The sequence below is a fragment of the Habropoda laboriosa genome, unplaced genomic scaffold, assembly GCF_001263275.1.
Source record: "Habropoda laboriosa isolate 0110345459 unplaced genomic scaffold, ASM126327v1 scaffold22, whole genome shotgun sequence".
In the NCBI taxonomy this organism is placed as follows: Eukaryota; Metazoa; Arthropoda; class Insecta; order Hymenoptera; family Apidae; genus Habropoda; species Habropoda laboriosa.
This window is the reverse complement of record NW_017100261.1, coordinates 8620060-8646974: the sequence shown is the minus strand read 5'-3', so window position 1 is coordinate 8646974 and position 26915 is coordinate 8620060. Positions and strand designations below refer to the sequence as shown.

General features: G+C 35.5%; 4 protein-coding genes across 10 annotated transcripts in view; 2 read left to right on the top strand and 2 right to left on the bottom strand.

Moving 5' to 3' along the window:
- Positions 1-1277, top strand: part of LOC108572653 (leukocyte elastase inhibitor A-like) — a 12928-nt gene extending 11651 nt beyond the window's left edge. Inside the window, 1 exon segment of the mRNA XM_017934915.1 lies at positions 208-1277. Coding sequence (XP_017790404.1) covers positions 208-1277 — 1070 coding nt within the window.
- A 1607-nt stretch (positions 1278-2884) lies between these two features.
- Positions 2885-6722, bottom strand: LOC108572800 (GTP-binding protein 2). The gene is made up of 8 exons (XM_017935102.1): positions 6648-6722; positions 6535-6577; positions 5174-5452; positions 4796-5092; positions 4404-4664; positions 3933-4323; positions 3552-3837; positions 2885-3467 (listed from the first exon to the last, which is right to left on the bottom strand). The coding sequence occupies exons 1-8, from the start codon at positions 6669-6671 to the stop codon at positions 3183-3185; spliced, it is 1866 nt and encodes a 621-aa protein (XP_017790591.1). The 5' UTR covers positions 6672-6722; the 3' UTR covers positions 2885-3182.
- Positions 6602-26915, bottom strand: part of LOC108572801 — a 23966-nt gene continuing 3652 nt past the window's right edge. Inside the window, exons 1-3 of one of the 7 annotated variants that reach the window (XM_017935106.1) lie at positions 26581-26761; positions 15628-16802; positions 6602-6798 (exon numbers count right to left, since the gene is read on the bottom strand). In XM_017935106.1, coding sequence (XP_017790595.1) covers positions 6710-6798; positions 15628-16795 — 1257 coding nt within the window. In that variant the 5' untranslated portion in view covers positions 16796-16802; positions 26581-26761 and the 3' untranslated portion in view covers positions 6602-6709. Of the gene's footprint in view, positions 6799-15627; positions 16803-17366; positions 17439-17623; positions 17767-22769; positions 22804-26580; positions 26762-26915 lie in introns of those variants that run through there. The other 6 variants (XM_017935108.1, XM_017935104.1, XM_017935109.1 and 3 more) reach the window with 6 other exon arrangements.
- LOC108572799 (BTB/POZ domain-containing protein 7) overlaps positions 7231-26915 on the top strand; it is a 25991-nt gene continuing 6306 nt past the window's right edge. The window contains exons 1-9 of the mRNA XM_017935100.1: positions 7231-7536; positions 10856-11116; positions 11344-11708; positions 12079-12629; positions 12838-13001; positions 13093-13477; positions 13556-13708; positions 14099-14255; positions 14362-14540. Of these exons, the coding sequence (XP_017790589.1) occupies positions 10875-11116; positions 11344-11708; positions 12079-12629; positions 12838-13001; positions 13093-13477; positions 13556-13708; positions 14099-14255; positions 14362-14540 (2196 nt within the window). The 5' untranslated portion in view covers positions 7231-7536; positions 10856-10874. The remainder of the gene's footprint in view (positions 7537-10855; positions 11117-11343; positions 11709-12078; positions 12630-12837; positions 13002-13092; positions 13478-13555; positions 13709-14098; positions 14256-14361; positions 14541-26915) is intronic.

Here is a 26915-nt window from a genome sequence, read left to right as displayed (position 1 = left end):
GTAATCTAATTACAAACTTCAACTTTAAGCTTTTGAATAGATCAGTATTTATAGTTGCATTTTATCTTATTTCAAAATAAATTTTTCCACAACTGTAGAACTTAAAAATACACATCGTTAGCAACAATTTGCATTGATATTATTAACTCTTTCACAGTTTAATGAAATTATTATATATTTAGCTATTCAGGTGAAACCGTGAAAGGGTTAAGAAACACAATTTCTCTTACATATTATTAAATTACTCTTGAATTTCTTTTCAGATGTCAATGTACATCCTTCTCCCGACAGCCAAGGGTGCAAAAGCTCTTCGAGAATTCCAGAACCAATTATCAGTCGATATAATCGAGAATCTGATCAGAAACATGAAGAACGAAACCTGTATCGTCGGTATGCCGCGTATGAAGCTGAGCAGCAGTCTTAGTCTAAGGTCTACTCTCACAAAACTAGGCCTGAACTCTCTGTTCAACCCAGCAACAGCAGATTTAAGCCTAATGTCTCAAAAGAACAACGGAAACAACGGTAACATGCAAACTGCAGCGGCCTCGATGGCAGTACGCACAACACCACAACCTCCTCCAACTATACAAAGAGGCACGGCGCAACGACAACCGTACAATAGTGACAACGTACTGATCTTCTCTCGCATAAATGAAGACAACGAACCAACGGGTCAGACACAGAATCACGTAGTCAGGAGGAATTACTTTACGTACGAGGACAAGCTTCGTGATTACACCGTGAAACAATGGTCCAACGGGTTTTCCATCCAGAAGAATCGCAGAGCTCGTGACACCGGAGACAACAAAGAGCCAATTCTGAAAAATAGAGACTCGTATACTATGGAGAAAGGTACTGAAGCGAACGAGTATAATGACGTGAAGGTCGTAAATCTTGAAGGAAATAAGTACCGCTTTGAAGAGACGGGACAAAAAAGACGAAACAAGAGGCAGAGCAGGCCGATAAATCGAGATTTCTTGGAGTTCATCAGGCAACGGAATTTCCCGTCATACGGGTTGGACGGGCTGAGGAACACCGCAACCTTGGTGAACCCTCATCTTTACGCTTCCAATGTTCTTCACAAAGTGGAGATTGATATCACGGAGAAGGGTACCGAGGCTGCAGCCGTGACTGCCATAGTGCTGGAGCGTGACGGCAATCAGAAGAGGGTCATAGCGAATAGACCCTTCATCTTCTTTATCAGACACGACCCGACGAGGCTGGTGCTCTTCTGGGGCACGTTAAACACTCCCACGCCGAACTATCAGGTCACGTAATCTGAAATTAAAAAAAAAGTATTCCTACGAGTGTGACGTTGAAGATGACTGCTGGGGAAAGTGAAGAGAAGAATTATTAGCTTTTTTCCTGTAATCGATACTATTTATCACAGCTTCTATCGTCCTAGTTTGCTCGAGGCTGTTCACGTAGTAGAATAGTGTGCTGGTCATGCGGGCACGATTATCGTTTCCTGAAAGGGGAATCGTGTTTCGCATGAGGATCGAATAAAACCTGCCCTGGCGGAAGGACGCAGTTTTTTATTTTTTCTTTCTTTCGTGTAAGTGGATTACGAATGTTTCAAGCGTGATTTATTTATACCGTTTTCCTGGAATTTCAGTCTTCGCAAGGCTTGAACTCCACGCGCTGCTTACGAATGCAATCGAGCTGAAACGATTTATAGATGGTAATTCCCTATTCCTGACGGAGCAGTATTTTTTTTTTGTTCTTTCTCTCTCTCGAAATTTAACGCTTTCGTATGTTACTTCCAAGCGCAACCTAGCGTTAAATTGTATGAAATTGCACTTTAGCAGTAGTATTATCCTAAGTTATTGATATTATGTAATCGTAAAGAATAAATGTGTTTCTTTTTTATTACACGTGGTATTGCTGGATGTGGTAACAATGTGACTTGACATTTGAGGTCATTTTATCAATTGTCACTTTCACCGACCTCCTTCTCTTTCAACGATAAAAAATAATGCTTGTATCTGCGATTTTAATAGCGCGATTATAAATCGTAAAAATATGAGTTACTCATGGCGACGAAGGAAAACGACTTCGAATAGATGTGCAAACTTGTCTGTTTTATTCAGAATATTTTACAGTTTATAATACAGCTTTAACTTTTTAGTATTTAACGTAAATAAATTGAAATTCTTTTGTCTCAGACGGCTGTATAATGATTAACAACAACGCAACTTTTCTTTTTCTTTTTTCGAAGATATGTAACCATGGATAATTTTCAATTTAGACATTCACGCAAATACAACCGCCTTAAGTAACTTCCTTTAACACGCAGTTCTTTTTTGTCTTTTATATAATATAATCTCTTTCTTTGATTCTAAAGTCTTCTGGGTTGAACATGATATTGCATTCGACTGTTATCATTTAATGACAGCAATCGATTGTGAAGTATTCTAAACTCTCTTTTTTGTTTTTTAAACACTGTTAAAACGAACAAGTTCGTAGTCAAGATAAAATTTCACAGAGAAACATTGCATTATTGTAATGAATGTTCTCACGACAAATTTTTAATTTCGAGCGTCACACGCAAAAGGATGACGTTAAATGGTGAAACGAGTTTTTCTTTTTATTTCGTGACACGAAATAAAGATAGACATGTGTAAATTCATAAATATTATAATGAAACGAATGTACGGTTAGCGTCATTAAACTTTACGACCCTAAGATCTTTTTTGCTTAAAGTAGAGTTTACTTTCTTTTACGCACCTGAAGCAAAAGTATTTATTATTTATTAACGAACGAATTGATATTTGCTATTGTTCACTCCATATTGCTTCGTTTGCAATGTTACAATTCTTAACAATCCAATATATATTTTTCAAATGAGAGAAAATACAGAAATCGTTGTCAAGAACATCTGGCGTCTTTTTCATGTAAAAAAAAAACTTCTCTATTTTAAAAGTACGGAAAACTAAATTAAACCCCTAACTGTGTGTGTGTGTGTGTGTCTAAATTATGCCCCAAAAAAATCTGTTTCGAAAACAAAAAGGGTTACGTCTTTATACTTTATAAAGGCGATAGTACCGATCATTTTAAGATACTTGTGCTAGGCGCGTGGCATAATTACTTCTAACGTTAAAATAACTAAATTTCTTATTATCCTCATTTAAAACCTTTTTGTAGTATTAATACTTTTTACACGCAAACAAATTTTTTTTTATTTACTGCATACTGTTCTGTTGACCGATCAATGGAAATATCTGCGTTATTTTACCAATTCCTTTGGTTCGACCCTCTCGTAGTAAAAGTCTCATGCCAACGTGCAGATATTCTGGATGATTAACAAACCTGAACAACACAGACGCTGTGTCGTTCGTTTGCAAACCTCTATCTTTCGCGTCCATTATTCCTTTGATGATACACGTTTGCCTTACGTTCCCTACATGTACGGTCGTTTGGAATCCAGAAAATATTGCGGTTGCATGATAAACTATTAACACAGTTGCCTAAAAAATGATATAACATTTTTATTATTATTTTATTGAAGTACCACGTACATTGAGTACAAAGTATCAACATATCGGTCGTACTTGGAAGAAAAGAGTTGCGCGTGGCTGGTCCCATAGTGATACTAATACCATCCCAGGCCGTAAATGAGGTAAAGGCGGACTTCGATTCGTTGGTGGTGCTAATGTTAGACTAGCACTTTGTGAAGCTCTTACTAAGCAACACGGAGCCTTGTTACGATGTAAACTAACAACTTTTACAGGGCTAAATTCACCGTCTCGTAAAGGCCCTACCAGTAAACGAGTGCCAGGGGCGATTGCTCCTTTCACGAGCAATCCTCCTAAAACAGGTTCGTTCAAACCTGCTACCCTATAAGAAATAAAAGAAAACAACGTATTGAGTTTATATGCCACAAGAATACTAAACAAGATTATCTGATCAAGTTTATATAAGAAAGTATATACCTAAAGGTTTCATCGATTTGAAAGAGGCACGATTCAGAATCTGAATCTGTAGAATTTACGTCATGTGGCGATAAATTCTTAATGAAATTTGTTAAGTCTTCCAAACCCTCCCCAGTGACACAACTAACATTAAACATCGGAATTATGTCTGATTCATAATCCCACGGTATTTTATTATCATTGTACATTATTAAGCGTTTGGAATATCCCTGTGCGTTAATCGCATTCTCTAGTTGATTTATTGTTTCGGATATACTACAAAAACCAAGGTCGATTTTGTTTACGACTATAAAAAACGGAAGTCCTAACGTGAGACAAAGAGCCATGTGTTCCTGCGAGGCTTCATTCATAGGCGGTGCTACGACTAACATTACGTGGTGAGGTGAATATCCTACAAGACAGAGTTATAAATTGTTTCCCTGAATTGATAAACTTTCTAATCTGTCGACATAAATCGAGTTACTACTGTACCTGTGAGACCCAGTACCGTAGTCCTCAAATATTTACGATGCCCAGCTAAATCTATAAATGTAACCACTTTAGACGCGTGCTCGCAAATTTCTTCTGCAGTTGCCATTTCTGCATAGTTCAAAACGTGTCCTTCGCTATCGAAGCCTATAATTTCGTGCGATATCGATGACGTACGACCTGTTTTTATCTCATGAAGATGTCGCAACATATTGAGCCTCGCTCTTCCTCTACCGTTGTCTAATCCACCCTGGGTTAATACACCTATGTACATTGTGAATGCATTAAAATTCACGTTTCAGTTCAAATTTGATGACCTAAATGTGCAATAAATTTAGCAGAGTAAACACTAAGTATATTTCTCTACCTTAAATGTCCTCTGCTAATCCTCTCACCTAAGAGAGTTGACTTTCCAGCATCCTGTGCACCAGTGACAGCTAGTCTCAAATCAACAGTACTATCCTGATCTTCTCTATCCCCTTTTCTTAACTTTTTTACCAAAACTTCTGCTACTCTCCTTTCCTCTCTGTTGTTACTGTGTGTGGAAATATCTTTATTTTTAGAATTGGCAAGTCTTTCACGCAATATACTTGTTGTAGCACCCAATCTAGCTGCCATATCATTTAAAGTTTTTAATGATGCTTTCATATCTTCTCTTGTTAAGCCTGTTAATTTCCCATTATCTTCTACACCTGATAATTTTAGAAATATGTAAGTCACCTGCATTAAAGATGTTTGATTACACATTCATAATTTATGAAGCAGTTCCATACCAATTTGATAAATAGCTTCTCCATGACCTTCTCTAAGCCGCCATTTCATTTGTGTTACAAGGTGTTCAAATCTTTGACTAGATGGATTTATTAACTTTAGTTTATATTCAATATTACCCTGTTCAGGCTCTGGTGGTAGTCTATCCTCTTGGTCATCATCAACACTTGAATTCTCACAATCTGACATTCCATTACCTTCATTTTCTGAGTCATTCCAGGTCTCCTTCTTTGTGTCCTTGCTATTGTGTGGATCAAACAACTGTAAAAATGACTCCATATCTGTAAATCAGAAGTTATACTCATCATAATATTTGTTTCAAATAGCACATTACATTAAATAACTATATTGAATATTCAAGAATAAAGTTAATAAACTGTTAATAAGTAAGTTATTTGGCATGTAAACAAAAACATTTAAAAAACTTAAGTTATTAAGAATTATAACATTTTCCTGCTATTGTGATCAGCAATCCTGAATGGAATTTAGTTGTTTACTAATTCACAAATTATAAATTTGGACATAGTATTACATCACATTGAAATATTTTAAACCATATATGTATATTGTATTTAAAATGAAGTATTAAATAATCAATATCTATATGTAATATTACAACATTTTATATATTGCAAAATTACGTTTATTATAAAATGGAAAAAAGTTATATACAATGTTTATTAGTTAAAATTGCAAAATTTATAAACAAATATTACAGATTTGCGAATAATACATTGTTTATTCAAATGTATATAAATATTGCGTCAGAAGTCCGCCAACTTTTTCAGCGAAATTCGAGATAAAAATCATTTCAAGTATTTACTTTTCTTTGCGTCACATTCCTTTTTTCGTGAAGTATATTTAAATCACTTACGTAAACAATATATTCATTAAAGAATAACAGTCGGTGTATATGTACATACAAATATAACAATTGCGAAATTTCGTGATTTTTTGAGATAAACATTTTCTGATATGTCGTTAATCGACATTTTTAGAGATCTCAAGGTTTGACAGACTTGAAATACATTCAGAAGGACAACAACTTGTAAAATATTCGAGCGCGCCAAATCGATGTATCACATTACGCTTTAACAGCTGTACGTGTACATAATATCATGCGACACGACAAAAACGAAAACAAAACTGTATGCAAACAAAGCTTTAACGATCCGAGAATGGACGTATTCATGGATCGCAGTCGATGATTGTGACTGCTAAATCGATAATTACCAAGTTAAAAAATCCTATTGTCGACGCGATGAGTGTTGCAAAATTGAAAGTGACAGCTACATGACAGACAAAACATTGTCCACTAGACGCGCATTTGCGACGATTCAAAGAAAACGATTTCAAGACTTACTGCATTTTATAGACAGTAGTTTTCCCTCCACAGATGTATACTTCTGAAATTGAAAATTACGTTTGACACCCCACGTCGATGTTGAACAACACAACACGCGAACAACCTCTCACTTTCTCTCCCGCTTTTTTCGACATACACGCTTCAATCGAGATCTGCCTGTTACCAGCTTCGCCTATCCATTCTTCTGAGCTTGAAACGGATTTAGTTCCAACTGGATGCCTCTCGTAGATGGCGCTGCGAACGCATTCATTGTGGCTCCACCTTTAGGGTAAAGAATTCATTAGTTCCATGGAAACGCAGGATAACAGTTCGTAACAATCGTTTCGATCATGGAATTCGTTTAAACAACAACAACGCGTCATTCTTTCGTAATGTCGAAGAAATATTATCATCACTGCCATTAACGATCAGTAAACCTAACCTCTCCAACTCTCGACGCCCGCAGGATTGGTCCTAAAGTACTTGATCGCAGAATTGTGTATTCGCGCATGATCAGACGGAATATAAATCTCTTTCGGTGTCAGAAAAATTTCTTCGCTGTGTGTATGCCTTAAACGATACTGTTACCTGTGAAAGCGTCGCGGACGTAAACAAACTATTTCACACGTTATATTCAACGTTCCGTGTTCTTTTCATTTTGCCTATCGTCGACTTGCTACAGTTTAGCATGACTGCCGTCGGGGTTTGTTTTCGTGCGACGACCAGACGGTCCTCTGTGCTCATAATTATGCGTCCTCGTTGTCTGCACGATTGTATTTACTTAACGTGGTTAAATAACTGTTCGTCGTAGAGCTTTCTCGTAGATTTCGTTGATACGGAGATGCGAACTGCGGATCGTACATATCGTGCCGCGACCAACTTTTATTTACAAGCAGACTAAGTTGACGAGCATAAACATGGCCGTCGCGTTTTGTGATGATTACTCGTGCCAGTTTGAATTCAAGGAAGTCCTGCGGGAATGGAAATAATGGACGGAACGCATGCATCCGAGATATCCAGGTAACGAGATACTTCCGTGCTTCCTGGACATTCTCGACGCATAACCGCGATTACGGCTCGCTTGTCGATCGTGTATCTCAATTTTATCGTGCACCACGTATATACCTGCACGCTCGTTATTAGATACGTGTTCCTTCTTTTTTTTTTCTCTCTCTATTTTTTCCTCACGTAATCGCGAAGGTGACTGAACTTGCTAGGCGTACGTCATACGCATTGTTAACCACGTAACGCGATCGCAATCAAAGCTCAGCTGACTACTATTGACCTATCGATGTGTTGCTGTCAGTAGAAGTTTTCTTGGCTGTTTTGTAATGGAGTTACTGGATGTTCTGGCTTTTTATTTTCTCTCGTGCAGTGTTGTCCCTTTTTTCTTTGCTGAATTAGTGGTTTTTAGTGTATTTTGTGAGACATTTGTTTGGAATAATGTGTTTGTGCCATTGGATTTAACTGTGCTCCCAATTATAAGTGTCTCATTCTCTAGTGCAAGCAGTATATTTATACAATGTACATAAATCCATATTATCATATATACAGTATACTTGTAGTTGCTAATTAGTATTTGATTTGTAATTATTTCCAGTAATACGTGTTCTTTGTAATTAATTACTTTATTTTATTTGTTTCATATAGAAATTAAAAATGTACAGTTAAATGTTAGAAATTTGTACTATATTTTTAGCTATTAAATGTATTCATCTTTTAATGATTTTTATTTGTGTAGTATATGTTCCTTTAGAAGTATATTTATTTAAATAGGTACTGAATAGTTTGTCTCATTTTTTTATTTGTAAATGAGTAGCACACTTATAATTCAATTATGTTTATATTTCAAAAATTGTATGTTAGATGTATGCATGCTGCAGAAGTGTGTAACAAGAAAACACAAATGATAATGAATTAAGTGAATATTACAAAACGTAAAACCAAATGTGATTGCATTAATAAAGGATATTAAAGTTTATATTTCTCTTTTATAATTTAAGTATTAATATTTTTATAATTGCAAATAAGATAATCAATGAGTCTTCTCTGATGATATTAACTTTTATGCTTCCTGCGTTACATTCTATTCTTTGTGTGCAAAGTAGATTGAATATTAAAGGTCATCTAGATATTTATAAATGTTGTAACAAGGTTATTCCCAGAGTTCCATATATATTCAATTATGTATTTCAATTTTCACAAGTAGAGCGTTAAATAAGTGTACCATATTTTTGAAATATTCATACTTCATTTTATTGGATAATAAAATAAATACACTCTAATTTTACTAAACACAATTTCTGTTATTTTCATCACTTTTTAACACATCAGTTCTTTTCACTTTCATTCTTTAATGTAATATGGTAGACAAAATATGTTTATAAAATAATAAATACTTTCAATTACACATTATAATTAATTATGTTGTTACATTTGATGTAACATACAGTTATGATTGTCATGATGAGATTCACACACTTTGTTTCATTTGGGAAAACCAATTGCATTGCACAGATGTATTTGTGACACAAAATTATCAAAGAAAGATTGTAGCTTCGCCAGTGCACTTGCGACACTATAATAAACAACCTGTTCAAAGAGGTCACCACTGTTATACATCAATGTTATCACTTTTCTGTTACCAAGCAATTCCAAAGTATTCATTGCATTTGCCTGCAAGCAGTTAGTTTTAATAGAAAGTTAGTGCTTATACGAGGCTTTTTGCGTAAATCAAGCAATAAAAGAGTTCTGAAAAAAAAAAATATCTCAACTCTGAGAACAGTTGCTTGATAAGATAATAATTCTGTAAGATCACATTATTTTGATTATGTGTCATTGAACAATCTGATGACTTCGAAAAATTTGTTCCTTTCAAGCCACGATAATTTCGTCGGAAATGGGTGAAAAAAGTTTCGAGCATTGAGCGTTATCCATTTAAAAGGCGCTACCGAATTCAATGCAGTACACTTTCTAGGTAAATATCGTATGCTGGCTAACAAAGTGAAAGTTTAAGATGCGATCGGCAACTTTCGTTATTTTCACGTAAATCAGTTCATCGGACGCGTACGTTTATTTTCTTTTTTTTCTGTCAACGCAAAAATTAGAGCAACACTTTCTACAATGCAATCATTAAAATTACAAAAATTAAAAAATTTCAAATTAATTCATACTTTCAGCCAATCAGTTTTACGATCGATTTTTCAGGTGGCATATTAAGAATCGATTTTTATGCATGTTAAAAATCAGTTGTTTATCGAATACGAAAATTGTATTTATTTTTTGCATTTGATTATAGACGGAGGAGGAGCGCTTTAAAAAAAAATGCGTGTTTTTGCCAGAAAATTGCCAATTGATAATGACTTTTTCTTTTGAGTTACCTTTTTCTTCTTTTTTCACATCATCGAACAAGATACGCGATTACACATTTGGTCAATGTTTAAGGTGAACCGTCTGCGTGGACTCAGATAAGAATGAGATCGCGCACAGAAGTTTCTTCGCGAAACATTTGTCCATTGTAGACGGTGCAAAGTGTTTCGTACGGACAACGGTGTTGAATGGGAAAAAAGAAATAAACACTTCTGCAAATAACATCTTTGTCTCTCACTTTACAAATGTTTTTTGTATGATGAATGATAATATCGATGTTTAACATGTTTCACGCCACGTGGATTAAAGCCTTCATTGAGCAATATTTAAACGAAGTAAATGTTAAGGGAGAAGATTCCGTGAGAAAAAAAAGTCTGTAAAACAACTGTGACCCTTAATTACACAGACATCTGTATTTCAGCATTTATCACTGATAGCAAATTTGTTTATCAAATCACAGTGTTATGTAAAAATAAATCTAACATATTTATTTTATTTTTAATGGCATCAATTTTTTTGTCAAGGTTTTCAGCAATATTTTGTGAAAGCAGTGTATAACCGTTACATAAAAAATTAGGAATCTTTCTTATTTTCTTGCAAAATAAAAAACAAAAAATCTTCCAAAGGAAAAATTTTCTTCCAAAATAAAAAAATGACTTTCTAAGGAAAAATTTTCTTTCAGAATAAAAGAAAACCTTCCTAAAATAAAAATTCAGATTAGTCCTTGAAACGAGTGATCTCCGGTAGTTAAGGGTTAAACCTCGTAAGCCGCGGAACGTGTTAACATTTCAGTAGAACTACACGATTTCTGTCAGTTGTGAAAAGAGAAACAATAAAAATAAATATCGAAAGAAAAGGTATCGTTTTAAATTGTCGATTGCAAAGTTCGATGTTCATAAGCGCGCTAGATAAAGACAGCGATTATTAACGAGGTAGGTTTATCGTATAAAAGTCGCACAAATGATTTCAGGCTGTTGTCTGGGTGAGCAATGAATGTATTCCGAATTTTGACACCGTGTGTATTACAACGTAGACGATCAAAGGAGGTTGATAATTCCGATAAAAGGGATTGCTGGTTCGTGAAAAGACGGCGTGGAGATGCTTCCTACATGATACATAGAATGGGTGCTTCTGCATCGTCAAGCATCACCAGTGTAGGTGGAGATTCGGTCCAAGCAGCTAGACTTTCATCCTCTGGTAATCCTCCTGATCAACATGGCATTGCTATCAGGTATTTAAATATTTACCCTCAGACTTCTGTTATCTTGTTTACCTTTGACTTTTTATCGCCTAGATCTACACTCGATAAATATTCTATTTTAACGATGTACAACTGATGAGTAGCTTTCTCTTTAGCAGCACTTATAATGAGCACCTTTGATCTTTTCTGATTATACTCGATCGCTAAGTTCGATAAAACGAGAAATGTCTACATACACGTCTGTGTTCTATTTCCAGGGAAAAGAAGAAGAAAATGACGGGGTTCGCAACGTTACGGAAGAAATTCATCCGGAGGCGCCGGTCTTCGAAGGCCTGCGACCACGGTAGGATAATCCGAGATTTGGTCTCAACATGGAGCCACTTAGAGGCAACGGCGCTTTTGGAGGAGTACGAAGCGCTCGCTGCATTAAAGGATCTCCATGTCCAAGCCGAATTAGCTAGACCACCGGCTGCCACATACAAACAAGATTTGTCGATGTTGTACGACTACAAACATTGTTCTGATGTGGATCTCGTCTACCGTGGAGCGTGCTTCCCCGTTCACAGAGCCCTATTGTCGGCGCGTTGCGCATACTTTAGGGATTTGCTGGCTGGATGTCCCGGTACATAACGATTTTCGCGTGTTTTACGCTTTAACCCATTGCCCTACGATTTCTCCACATCGTTACACGCATCAGAATTGTCTGTTTAATTTCTGCGTTTGATTAGCGAATAGCCCTCTGCTGAACAAGCGTTCGTCAACTCTGTCTACCTTGTATAGTTCAAAAGAGGGAGTTTAGTAACAGTATCGTACAGAAATTTCAATATTTTTTAGCACAATTGTATTACATTTAAAATTGCCGGTGTATAATCTGTAACACGAGTGTCACCCGTTATAGTAAAGCAAAGGGTAAATCGTAAGGATATGTTCAGGTATTGTCGCCGAGTTGAGTGTAATTTGGTAAATGGGATTTCGACTCGATTGGATTTTAGGATACGGTGCTAGGATATGCTTGGAGCTGAGAACACCGAATCTCGAGGTACAAATGTTTTCGGCATTACTGCGATATCTCTACACTGGTGATATTTGTCCACACGATGCGGCTCTCGAGGCGAATCTGTTGCGACGGCTGAGCGAGGAATTCGGCACGCCGAATCCATTGGAACACGATCTCAGATACCTGCTCGTCACCGGTGATTACGCGGACGCAGCATTAGTGTTCACGTCGGATAGTGATTACCAGAGACCAGATAGTGGAAGTTCAGAATACGGATTCCGGCCAAAGTTAGAACTGCCATGTCATAAAGCGATACTTTCTGCGAGATCCCCGTTCTTCAGGAACTTAATACAAAGACGGACTAGATCGGGGGAAGATCACACAGAAAGAGCGCTTCATATACCTACTAGAATAGTTTTGGATGAGAGTGTAATACCCAAACGATACGCCAGAGTATTATTACAAGCAGTGTATTTAGATACAGTTGATTTATCGTTAATTATGAGAGGTAATGGTTGCGGGAACAGCGCTGGTAGTCTTGGAGAGGTAATTATATTATTTCCTACAAGTGTATTTTCATTTCCATTTAAAGCAGCTAGTATTCAGAGGCAAGAATGTTATGTACTTATATAAACATCTTTTTGTTGTTTTCCAATATTGCATTTATTGTTCACATAACTTCTACTAGTAATTTCAAGGTGGATAATTCATGATTAGATTGTCAGTTCATTTCCTTTTTTATGTTTGTTCTCAGGTTCAGGCTCTTACTCATACTGGACGTGTTCGACCAAGTCCCTTAGAAGAAGCAATGGAATTGTACCAAATTGGGCGATTTTTGGAGCTAGATATATTGTCACAGGGTTGTGAAGATCTTATTTTAGAATACCTTACATTGGAGTCGCTTCCAATCGTTTTGAAGTAATTTTTTTCATAATTTATAGCCTTCTTAATTTCATCAGCTTTCTTTGAAACCGTACCCTTATCAACGAGCAATTATTTCTTTTTGCAGATGGGGCAGTCAACCTCACGGTTCTGCATGGGTACACAGGCAAGCGTTGCATTATTTGAGAGAGGAATTCCAGCCAGTCGCTTCTTCCTCTATTCTCCATCAATTGGATCACGCACATTTGGCGAACGTTTTGCAGAGCCATTTTTTGCAAGCAAGTGAACTTGAAATACTGCAGGCAGTACTCAAGTGGGGGGAACAAGAATTGGTGCGTCGTATGGAGGACCGGGAACCAAATTTGCTCAGTCATACGGTGCACTCTGTGACCAGGAAGGGATTGAAGAAAAGAGATCTAAGTGACATAGAGCTGCGAGAGATACTTAGTGCACTTTTGCCGCTTGTCAGAATGGATCACATATTGCCCCCTAATAGCGAAGCATTAGCTCAGGTATGAAACGTTGAATTCGTTCGATAATGATTTCTATTCATTCTTTTGTGGAATACAATGAAGCTCTTATGTGTTTAGGCTATTAGAAGAGGATTAGTTTCGACTCCACCGAGTCACATGATAGGGGATGAAAGGGAAAATTTACGGATGAATGCTTGGATAAGGGGAGGGAAGAAAAATGGATTCTTTGTGAGACCACGTCTGTTCATGCCTTATTACGAGGAAATAAAGGTACGTATAATTTTTATAAAAAGAATCACTTAAGAATCGTAACGTAAATTCATTGTTATTGTTGAAGGTCAGTTACGACGAAAATCATTTCCATCTCGATGATATTATGTTTTAATCTTATCACTTGAACGCATTAAGATATTCTTTAAGCCGAATTCAGCAATTATCATATTATCTACGAAGTTAATCTAGCTCGTGTTAATAAATAAGTTGTTCATTAATATGAAATTATCTTGTTTTCAATTATCGTCAAACGACCCCAATGTTCTTGCCTTCTAAATCATTCTGATAGTTTTAACACCTACTACGAAAAAGTCTTTCGTTATTTTCAACATTTTTTTCTCATATACATCCTTGTGTAAATTGAAGGTATCCTTGTTTGCGTTGCAGTCTTTAGTTGAGGAACAAATGGTCCAAGAAGCAGATTTAGTGAGATTGCGAAGGCCACGGTACGTGGCTGATATTCCAGATGCCTTGTACATGGTTGATGAGAAACCGAGACCAATGGGTACAGCTGGCGTGGATGTTCTTGCTGCAGCGTTTCCAGGTATTTCGATCGTTGTTTCTTTATCAGTTCACTTTATAGTTTTATTGTGTTTTCGCAAGATTTGCTTTTCCAAAAGGAGGCTGGTTTGGTATGCGTTCTATTTAAGTTCCAGATTCCGCGACCTTGGCAGCTATGATGAAGCGAGAACAGAAGTTAAGGCAGTCCCCAAGTTGTCAAAGAGCGATTAGTTTGCCGCTCTCGTCCCGCCACGAAATTAACAGGCAAGTTCGACTACGCGTCGTGAGGGAGTTCAACTTACCTGACACGGTTGCGGATCTGCTGGAGGTAAGTACATCTCTTTTTCTTAAAATAATTGCGGAATCATCTGTTTAAATAGTTTTATCGCTCAGTGAGACACACGAGGGAACACGAGTCTCAACGAGTTGCATAAATTATGCCCCGCGTGTAAACATTGTTGTATTAACATTTTGACTGGAATTGAAAGCAGGAAATTTTCTTGTTTAACTTATCAATGAATTTATTCCGAAAAGGTTGCTCCTTGATTTCCTTCTCTTAGTCCATAATTAACGATTAGTGAACGTTATTTACATGAATCCCATTTAACGTCTTCATATAACTGAGAAACTGGCAGGAAGAAGAGCGAAGAGTAGTTTAAATTGACGCGTTTTAATGTCGCGTTACATAAAAATACGTGTCATTATCGGGTTCCATGTGTACATGTTGTCGATGCAAAACAAAATAAGATTCCGCTCTGCGCATCTCTATTTCACTTAACCGCAAATACTCTTTAGTAACATAATTGCAATATAAATTGAGGGATTATAAGAAACGCACGGTAATGAACTTTAAGGCAATTATCGTAGCGTTTATATAACGTTATTGCTGATTGTTCCTGCGGTTTTGTTACAACATTAGTGCAGCTTGTTCATATTATGTTTATGTAATAAAATAGACTTTTTTATTTCAAGCAAACAGGTATGCGTGCGAGTTAACATGGTGCAAGTATTCGAAAGCACAGAGCCAGCTTCACAACTAACAAGATACTCGCGTTAGATTCGAAGGATCCTTTTTAAGTAACCACTTAATTTTTAAATCTTAACAAACGTTATGAACATATTTGGCTTCTTCTCGTTGAGATTAAATTCTTACACGCTACGAGCCTATCTCTAACATCTCCTAAATTACAATTTACTTTATACACACTCTCGTATGAACTTAATTTGTACAAATTTCAACAACGTATCGTTTACCACAAATTTTGTACTTTGCATCACGTATAAAAAATACTATTCAATCCGTTAACAATTAATCTAGCAATGTAAAAAAAAGCAACGTTACTATTTAAGTAGCCATCCTCTTTCGTCGAACAACCGTACAATCTGCGTCAATTTCTTCGTGTACGTATCGTTACCTGCCACATTCATGAAAACGTCCTTGTCCTTCATATCCTTCATCTCAGGAGCGATCCCTCGAGGTGCTTGTATCACTTGAGCCATCATCATGCATTGGTTGAACTTGACAGGCGCACAACGGTTCACAATTTCGTCGTATTTCTGCTTGGAAAATTTCTCCGTGTCCACTTGAAGCTTTTTCAAGACCTTCACGAAACATGAGTAATAGAGGTCAAGCATGTCGTCCAGTTTATTATCCAGAACCTCCTTATTCGCACTCGATACAAGGAAAAAGATAAGATCTTTCATGCCGTAATCGTACAAGCACAACTGAAAGTCTACGATCTTCATATCGACTAAGTCTCCTAGTTCGTTGTGCCGAAACATCATGTTGTTCACCCAAAAGTCATTGTGCACCAACGTCGCCCAAGGTTCTTCCGGTATCTCTAGCTTCCTGCTCGCCTGAATACCATGTTCTATGGTCCTGTTTACACGTTCCAGATACGGCTTAACTTCCTCTATACTCTCTATATCCGCTTGAGCTTTTCTGATCATATCGACCACACACTTTTCCGTCATATCGTTCAGAACCTCCGACAGCACTATTTTCGCTACTTTCTCGTACAGTTGAGGTTTCTTCGTCTTCAACGCGATCGTAAGAGCGTGCAGTTTAGCTAATTCTTCGATCGCGAATTCCGTGTGCTTTCTATCCAGTCCGTAAATTCGATCTTCCGTACCGTAACCGTTGTACTTGAGGTTCTCCAGTACGATAGCTGCTTGCTCGTCGAACTTTTCCGGATTTTTCAAGCCGAGTCTTCCTCCGAAGAACTTGGGCGCAAGAATCATCAGGTCCTGTTCGTTTATACCACATTCCAACTGCAGGTTCACGAACTCCTTCGCCATGGAACTGTAGAAATGCAGCTCTTTCTTAAACGTCACCGGACTGTTGAACAACTCCAAGAGATAGGTGGAAGTGGGTGGAAGTTTCGTGACCAGATTCAGTGTTTCCGTTTTGTTGTTGGCCCGTGTGACAACAGCGGTGATGGCCAGCATCACGCTTCCAAAGTTTTCTCCTGGAGCGGTTAGAGGCCTCCATTCTAGATGCTTTAGTTGAAAGTCTTTACCGAGACTTTGCGCCAGAAGCTCGTCCAACTTCTGAACAGACAGCGGCTCGACCGATGGGGACATTGTTCACCTGAAACAAGATTTTGTGGCTTTTATTGCGAGAATTAGGGAAACTCATATTTTAAGTAGGAAAATTTGGGTATATTTTCTTTCTTGTTTCTTCTAAATGATTCTTTGTTTTTCACTCTGACTTACTTAGTCTGGTGTTTAATTATTTTTCTAATTTATCTCAGTTTATCTTAGATCCATTAATGAGATTTCAGTGGTTTGAAGCTTTAATTTATTTAATTCAATTAAAATTGCAGGGTGTGATCCCTTTGATCCCAAAAAAGTAATTAACAAAACAAATTTAGAGAACAACCAAATATACAAAAATGATTGGTAGGGCTACTGTCTGTTCAGAAGTTTATAACAATGCAATTAGAAAAGAAGAATAAATAAAAATTCACCAGACTAACTAGCAGAGTTAAATAAATTTTTCACTACTAAAAAAATTGTCCTTTCATTTGCTACGTATATTCCTTCCAATGAGCAGACAATTCATGTCAAACAATATCTATTGTGTACATAAATATATATTCGAAACATGAATTCGATGTTGTTTAACAATGCAAATATTCTCCTATTCTCATACGTTTTTGAAGTATTACTACTGCAGATTACGACTCTTCAATAGCCTCTCTGTAATCCACAACTGATCTTGTCATATCACGAGCACGTTACGCACAAAACCATTGTCACACGAGAACTATTTATAAACAATACCGCTCCACCTTAGTCATCTCCTTTGTTAATCATTTGTACTATCTCACGATCAGAAATTGCATAATTTTAATCGTCGCTATTGTACTCGTATCCTTCGCGACAGTCGATATTCTTTCGATAACTCACGTGTCTCTACGTTCTTTTTTAAATTCTTCCTAATTCTTCGAGTGAAGAAATGAAAAACGATTTGGTATACACTCGAGCGTAAATATTTCCCAGCTTATTCCAGCAAATATTTCAAGCCTTTTCGATAATGGATAAAACTAATTGCGAATGTAATGCTTCCTATCGGAGATACGGATATAAAATGGGGGTTTCGTAAACGGTCTGTGAAGGCAAGTCGAGCAGAAGTGATAACGCCTATCAGTGCTATACATACATTATTTTTTCCTTTCTTTCTCTCTCTCTCTCTCTTTCTTACGTTTAGAATCCGCTGATTACGTGCACGCGCTATCGGCAAGCACATCGTATTCCACTTCGATACCTTTTTTTCTTCTTCTTCTTCTTTTTCCTCATCTGTCAATAAACATTAAACTACCGTGCAAAAAGCGTGAAAACAATTTTAACGCTGTATGAATCACCGGTGTTCGTACGAGATTGTGTGTACATTGGTAGTAAAAAACAATTTTAAATGCTATCTACATAGTTCTTTTTCCTCGATCTTCCGAGAAATCTACACTATATTTTGAATAATCGATAAATAATTCGTCCATTGTGTGTATGACGAGTAACTCATGTAAATCAGTCCTTATAGTAGCCGGAGTTATGCGATCGAGAGAGATAAAGATCCAGTACGCAACTGGCTTTGCGTGTTGGTAATTTTGAAAAAAATTGCATCATCGAATTAGCATAATACGCACGTGTCCGATGGCGTACTGGATCCGCGCAACTATTTTCCTAACGACATTAAGTAGATTGAACAGTGGAGGAGTAGAGCGGATGCGTCAGGCGTCTTCGACTGTTAAGGATGCATAAACAATTTGTTCGTCGTTTTGTCTAGTCACTATAAAATATTTGTTCGATTGCACGCGTCGTATCTTTTGTGTATTCTTCTCTATCTGATGTTTATCTGGCTCAGCTATTTCGTTCTCCCGATTTCTTCCTATTGACTAAATTGACCTATTTTATCGACTGAATCCATCGATCAATTCGAAGAAGAAATTAATTAATTAAATCAGACCGAATTCCTCGAATTTCTTGTTTAATCCGTATTTCTATTTTTCGTATAAATATTCCACGCGTCTCCTATTTATTTATTTCATCGGCTAGATCATCGATCATTTCGAGGAAGAAATTAATTAATAAAATTTCGTTGAAAATTAAATTAGATCGAATTCTTTGAGTTCCTTGTTTAATCTGTATTTCTATTTTTCGTATAATTATTCCACGCGTCTCCTATTTATTTATTTCATCGGCTAGATCATCGATCATTTCGAGGAAGAAATTAATTAATAAAATTTCGTTGAAAATTAAATTAGATCGAATTCTTTGAGTTCCTTGTTTAATCTGTATTTCTATTTTTCGTATAATTATTCCACGCGTCTCCTATTTATTTATTTCATCGGCTAGATCATCGATCATTTCGAGGAAGAAATTAATTACTTAAATTTCGTTGAAAATTAAATTAGATCGAATTCTTTGAGTTTCTTGTTTAATCTGTATCTCTATTTTTCGTATAATTATTCCACGCGTCTCTTATTTATTTATTTCATCGGCTAGATCATCGATCATTTCGAGGAAGAAATTAATTACTTAAATTTCGTTGAAAATTAAATTAGATCGAATTCTTTGAGTTTCTTGTTTAATCTGTATCTCTATTTTTCGTATAATTATTCCACGCGTCTCTTATTTATTTATTTCATCGGCTAGATCATCGATCATTTCGAGGAAGAAATTAATTACTTAAATTTCGTTGAAAATTAAATTAGATCGAATTCTTTGAGTTTCTTGTTTAATCTGTATCTCTATTTTTCGTATAATTATTCCACGCGTCTCTTATTTATTTATTTCATCGGCTAGATCATCGATCATTTCGAGGAAGAAATTAATTACTTAAATTTCGTTGAAAATTAAATTAGATCGAATTCTTTGAGTTTCTTGTTTAATCTGTATCTCTATTTTTCGTATAATTATTCCACGCGTCTCTTATTTATTTATTTCATCGGCTAGATCATCGATCATTTCGAGGAAGAAATTAATTACTTAAATTTCGTTGAAAATTAAATTAGATCGAATTCTTTGAGTTTCTTGTTTAATCTGTATCTCTATTTTTCGTATAATTATTCCACGCGTCTCTTATTTATTTATTTCATCGGCTAGATCATCGATCATTTCGAGGAAGAAATTAATTACTTAAATTTCGTTGAAAATTAAATTAGATCGAATTCTTTGAGTTTCTTGTTTAATCTGTATCTCTATTTTTCGTATAATTATTCCACGCGTCTCTTATTTATTTATTTCATCGGCTAGATCATCGATCATTTCGAGGAAGAAATTAATTAATAAAATTTCGTTGAAAATTAAATAGATGGAATTCTCTAAGTTTCTCTTTAAGTAAATCAAGAAGGAGCAAAGAATCAAAGGAAATAATATTTGTACGATATCAGAAAAGTTTTAAATGCAGCAAGTTACTTGGACGCGTACGCGCGTAATTATCTATTCAGTTGTATGTTGTACGTATGTAAGTCATTATGATTTACGACGCGAGACAAGCTATCGATTGTGCGCCTGAGAAATAGGATATCGACATGTGTGAAACGCCTCGTATTTTCGATCGATTTAAACATTGAAAAGCGCCGAGGAGGGTTTCACGCGTTTTTTCGTGTAATTTTTTAATCCCTTAAGACCCTCGAAAATGGATCCTCGAACTGTTGTTACCGGGCGACAATATAGCACGTAATGGAAGGGAGAGAAATTGATCGTGTCTGAAAGTTATTACCAAGTTCAATATTTGCGTATAATTCGGAGTAAGTAAACAAATCTGACGTTGCCATGAGTATGTTAAGCTGTTAATTAAACAGTTGGGTGAAGGCAGCTGAGTGTATATTCGGAAAATAGTTCACGGACCACATGAGTTATTGTTCACAATACAATTTACTCTCGAATACGTTTGATTCTCAGAATTTGATCAATCATGTGATGTTTTAATATGCACATGCATTTCGCGTTAATAATTTATCACCGTATTATTTATCAATCTCACGTTCGAAATATCACTTCTTGTTACTCGTGCGTTTACGATGTCTGTTCTTCTGATAATTTAATCACAGAGAAGATTATAGATCGATCCTTTTTTTTTTGTACTCTTCTACATCTGCACAACTCTTCACTTTCAATTTCACTTTTCCTTCCGATTTCTCCATCTTTTCTTCCCTTTAACAGTCTCAAGGTTTTACGTGCGCCTGGCTGATTCCGTGCACATGTGGCAGCCAGAATCGCACGAGACTGCACATGCAATTTTCACTTTTTCTTCTTTTTTTTCATCTTCTCTTAATTTTCCAGATTTTTCGATAAGATCTTCTCTAGTTGTCTACCTCTGCAAATTTCACCGTCTATCGTTATTTATTCCATCTCTAGGTTACTCATTTTCTGACTTTAAATAGGATAATTATTTTCCATGGCACGAAGTCTTGATGTGGAATTTTTCCTTTTTTTTTTTTTGGCACCTTCTTATAATTTTTGTGATTTTTCCGATAAAGCCTACTGCAGTTATCTTTCTCTTCAAATTTCATCGTCTATTCTTATTTATTGTACCTCTATTTTCCTTATTTTCTGAGTTTAAATAGTTATTTTCCATAGCACACTGTTTTTCACCTGAAATTTGTCATATTTAATATTGAATTTATATCTCAATGTGCACCGAAATATTGTTACTCATTATTATTGCAAATAAGAATTAAATTTACACTCATTTTTCACTTTAATCAGATTTATTAATTTTCCAAATTTTTTCGACGAAACCTTCTCTACCTATCTCTCTCTTCAACTTTCATTCTCTGTCTTTATTTATTGTATTTCGATTTTCCTCATTTTCTGATTTTAAATAGGCTAATAATTTTCCATAGTGCGCAACCTTATTTGGAATTTAATTGTGAATCTTTAATTCCGAATAAATAAGAATTAAATTAAGTTCAAAAATTTCTACACATTTTTCGTTTCAGTTAGATTTATAAACCTACTTGGGTTCGATTTTCTCTTTCAATCTACGAGGGTAAAGTCCCACAGAATTTCTTTATTATGTTATTTACCACAGCCACGATAATTTCATTCGCGTGTTGCACTTTCGTGCCCCTTTATTATATTTAGCTTCGACAGTAACATTTTTACGACGTGAAATTTATGCACACTCCATTCCATTGTTATTCCATTCTATTTGTTAATTTAATCATGTATCATAGTTAGAATTAGCAGTGTGTACTCTCATTTTCCACTTGCCTTTGATTATATTTGATTTCCATGCTTCCTTATTGCATAGTTATAAAGATAATCACTTTGCGATGTCTTTTATTGGTAACAGTATTTCTTTTAGAATTTCCGAGAAGCAATTTCAGAATCATACTTTTCTTTTTTGGTACTCGATGTATTTATTCGAGTTAATTTTCTTCCTCCAACTCGATAACTATAAACCTAATTCGTTAGGAAAAATTCACGATTACTCTTTTGCCGAGAAAACCGAAAAATTAGATTTTATTCGCAAAACTGATCAAATCTTACATTCTGTATTTAAAAAGAAGAAAATTAATCTCCGAAGTTAAACTTCAAAATTGAAATCCCTCACGATTAAAACCGTTTACTCCCTCAGTTCATTCCCATTTAATCTACCTTCGGTCCAATTCGACTTCCTCGTTGCATTCAACTTCAACAATATTGATCAAACTTTACATTCTACGTTTTTCTAAAACATTAATCCCGATAATTAAAATTCCTCACGATTAAAACTATTTACTCCCACAGTTCATTCCCATTTAATTCACCTTCGATCCAATTCGACTTCCTCGTTGCGCTCAACCTCAACAATAACATTCCTAACTTGCACAGATCTATCAATTTATCGGACCGTACCAACAATTAACATTCAGCCTGCTCAACAACGCGTTAATTAATTTCAACATCCACATGTTCGTTTCGTCATATCGAAACACAGGTATAAAACTTATAAAACGTGCACCATTTGCTGCCGTAAAGGTATCTTTACTCCTTGTACGTTACGCGAGAGTTGATTTGCGAAACAAGCAACGACATTAACGACACGATCGTAATGGTTATCACTCACGCGTCCATTTTTCTTCCTCGTTACGTCGTTTTGCCAGCCGAGACTTCCAATATTACACGCGAGTGCATCGCAATTTTCGACCGCGAAAATTGCCACGCGATAAACGCCGACCGGTGTTTTCGAACACAATACGCTCCCGCGACAAATTATTTACGACGACAATGCGATATTATCTCCCGAATGACTTCCGCGCTTTGCTCCTTGCGAAACAGCGGTTTCGCACGCGAGTAGGAGGAGATCCAAATAAATTGCTAGAAACTTCTGCCTAGATCTGTCAATTTTATCCGTCACGTGGGATCATCTTCGCTGTACCGCGAAAAAATTGTTCAACGTTGATTTCGTGCTCAGCCTCGTTGCATAACGGGACGATGAGCAGAGCGTGTAATTACGCTCGTGTTAAATGATCGATCATTCGAAGTGCCCTCTGAAGTCATACCGGCTCTTTAATGCTTGGTAAGAATGTTTTATGGAATTTTTGTGATTAGGATAGTTAATCATAAGTCAGTCTGATGGGGACTGATGAATCCGATGAAATTATTTTTATTCTATTAGTTTTGTGATTGTTATTATTTAACTTGAGTGAAGATGATAATTTAACGTTTATTAGTATAATATTAGGTCATTCCATAAGTTCGTGTTGAATTTTATTATTTAGATCAATATTTCCAACGAATCTTTAAATTTGATTAAAAAAAAAGCGTAAGTGTTTTCTGATGCCACAACTTGGTTTTTTGGTATGTTCATTATTGTGTCGTTATAGTATTTCCTTTTTATTTCCTACATTAGGTAATAATTAGGAAGACCGAATATTAAATAAAGTTATAACGAAATAAATATTTTATACTGTCATTTAGATTCTAATTTTAAAAGTAAGACTAACATATGGTTAAGCCAGTACTTTTGAGGTATTAATTGTTATTCACGATCCATGTTATTTTAATTTTAAAAAGAAAAATTCTTTGCAATGTTGGGTCAAGTAAGCACTTTTGAGGTATCAATAGTATTTGGAAAATAATGGATTTGAGATGTTTTATTTTTGATAAAAATATTGGTGACAGAATTATTGTATATTGATGTTAATAGTACTTAACTTGGAATAGTTAATGTTAATTAGTTTAATAATAAGACGCAACATCAGAGTTAGCAGTAGAATTCATGAAATGTCGCAAGAACGAGGAGGTTTTTGCTCCTCATATTCTTCAAAAGATAAACTATATGTATATAAATACTTGAAAAGTTTGAAGTACCTATATTATCAATAATATTTGAAAAACGAGAGTCGTCCCTTTTTTAGTGATCTAAATCTGAGATATCTGTTATCTTTGATAAAGATATTTGTGACAGAAGTATTATAGTATTGTAGCAGTAATGGCAATATTAATTTAGTTAATACATTCCATGCCGCGGGAAAAATATGATTTTTGGCAGAGATTTCAGGCTAAGTGAAAAAATCACATTCAAATATTCTATTCTTGTCACTTTAATCTACTTTCTTGCATTGTTTTCCAACTTTGAGTCCAATAGTATTCTTTGTCGCTTAATGGAAATTTTACTTTCAAAAGATATCACGTATCGCTGGTGGAAATTACTTTAGTATTCAAGTATAAAATGAAAGTTAGCGCTAGAATTAATATTATAATTATTATTCATAGTAAAATTCCCCCACGTGAGAAATACTTAAAAGCATTACTAGTTGCATTTTCGAAAGAACGATCTTCAATTGACCTCGCCATTTTCTAATTGCAAAATTTCCTCCAATTTTCTTCCCACACTTCAAGTGTCATAAAAGCTCGAAGATTCAAAAGTTCATTTGCAACAGATACGTTTATTAAAACGTAAACATTTTCAGTATTTACAATTCCTATTGTCACGAATAGCTTCAATTTTGCGTAGCTCACGACAATCGTGGAATATTAAAAGAAGTGATAGCTAAAATTGACCAGCGCATTTAGATAACGTTATAACGCAAAGTGTATTATATACGATAACGATATAATAGTGGTAATATATTGGAATAATAGCGGGTTTACATTTAAGTAACGTCAGAATGATTCACGTTTCAATGGCTCCGCGAAAACGACACGTGAAACCATGTTTTGCAAGAGAATTATGGATTATGAGAAAGCTTGATCGAACTTGTCAGATACAAGAGCACGTAAGTGGAAAAACGATTACTAGTAGCAGGAAGCGGTTTCAGATTCGATCTCGATCAACGATGCCGGCTGAAGGAAAACATGATAACGCAAAATGAACGATGAGTCGCGATTAAACGATATCATCTTGCCTTGAATGTTTCCCGAAACGCTTGTTTTCGCGCGTCTTTTTAACAACAACCATTACATACTTCTTTTTTTTTTTTCTTCCTACAATGAATTGCAAACAATTTCCCAACCTTGACTTTTATATCCATTATTGTTCTAGCGGAAAGATTTCGAGGTGACAAGCTAGTCGTTCGCACCTATCGAGATCAAGATATACACTTCCTATTGTTTTAATTGCATTTCCCTCATAAATATTTATCTTACAAGTGGCATTTCTGCGTTTTATCGGTGCTAATTATCGATCTATTAATCGAGGAACGCATTGTGCCCGTCTAAATGATCTTCAGATCGTAATTGATCGTGTCATTTTCTAATTGTAAAATTTCCATCAATTTTCTTCCTACACTTCACGTGTCATATGTAGAAGTTCCAAGATTTTATCTTTCGTTTGCAACGGATTCTTAAAAAAAAAAGTCTAATCTCCTAAAATTATTAGAAAATGAGCTTCAGATCGTAATTGATCATATTTTCTAATTGTAAAATTTCCTTCAATTCTTTTCCTACACTTCAGGTGTCATAGAAGTTCGAAGATTTTCTTTCGTTTGCAACGGATTAATAAAAAAAGTCTAATCTCCTAAAATTATTAGAAAATGAGCTTCAGATCGTAATTGATCACATTTTCTAACTGTAAAATTTCCTTCAATTCTTTTCCTACACTTCACGTGTCATAGAAGTTTCAAAATTTTATCTTTCGTTTGCAACGGATTATTAAAAAAAGTCTAATCTCCTAAAATTATTAGAAAATGATCCTGAGGTCGTAATTGACAACGTCATTTTGTAATTGTAAAATTTCCTTCAATTTTCTTCCTACACTTCACGTTTCATAGAAGTTCGAAAATTTTATCTTTCGTTTGCAACGGATTATTAAAAAAAGTCTAATCTTCTAAAATTATTAGAAAATGAGCTTCAGATCGTAATTGACCACGTCATTTTCTAATTGTAAAATTTCCATTAATTTTCCTTCTACACTTCAGATGTCATAGAAGCTCGAAGATTTTATCTTTCGTTTGCAATAGATATGTGTATTTAAAAAAATATAATCTTGTGTAATTATTACAGAATGATCTTTAGATTGTAATTGACCTGGTCATTTTCTAATTGTAAAATTTCCTTCAATTTTCATTCTACACTTCACATGTGGTAGAAGCTCGAAGATTTTATCTGTTATCACGAATATCTTTCGTTTGCAATAGATACACTACCGCTAATAAGTTTAATCGTGCAATTGCAAAAGTGCGATATAATTCAGTTAATTTCATTCAACTCGATAAAATTCGATTCATTTCAATGAAATCCATTCATCTCGATAAAATTCCAAATTTCACATCAAACTCAACAAGTGGGAAGTTTATCATTCTCACCTGACTTATTTTATTTTTCTACTTTCAATTTTACCGCATTTTAACGCGATTAAACTTCCGAGCGGAAGTGTATATTTACGACAAAAAAAAAAGAAAAAAGAAGGATTCTTATTAGAATGTCCTTAATACTTGCAAAAATAAGGAGAAGATTCACAGTGCACTTTTTCTTACGAGAAATATCTTTCAATTCAATGTTTCATTCAGTATCAGCTGTTCCGTTCTAAATGACCCGAATTTCGTTCGCGATTTTACAAGAATCGACGAGCAAATTGTAGCCACGTTGAAAGTCGAAAAAACACTGCTAAATATCCCGTCGTTTGGACAGCACTAAGGCCGCTAGAAGCGGACTCTATTTATAGTTGGTGCAGCGCATCGAGAAATCTAACGTAATGCGATAAGTGTCGCAGACATGGCGGAAATTCTAATGACACAATTCGTCTTCATCGGTTCAATTAGCAACAACA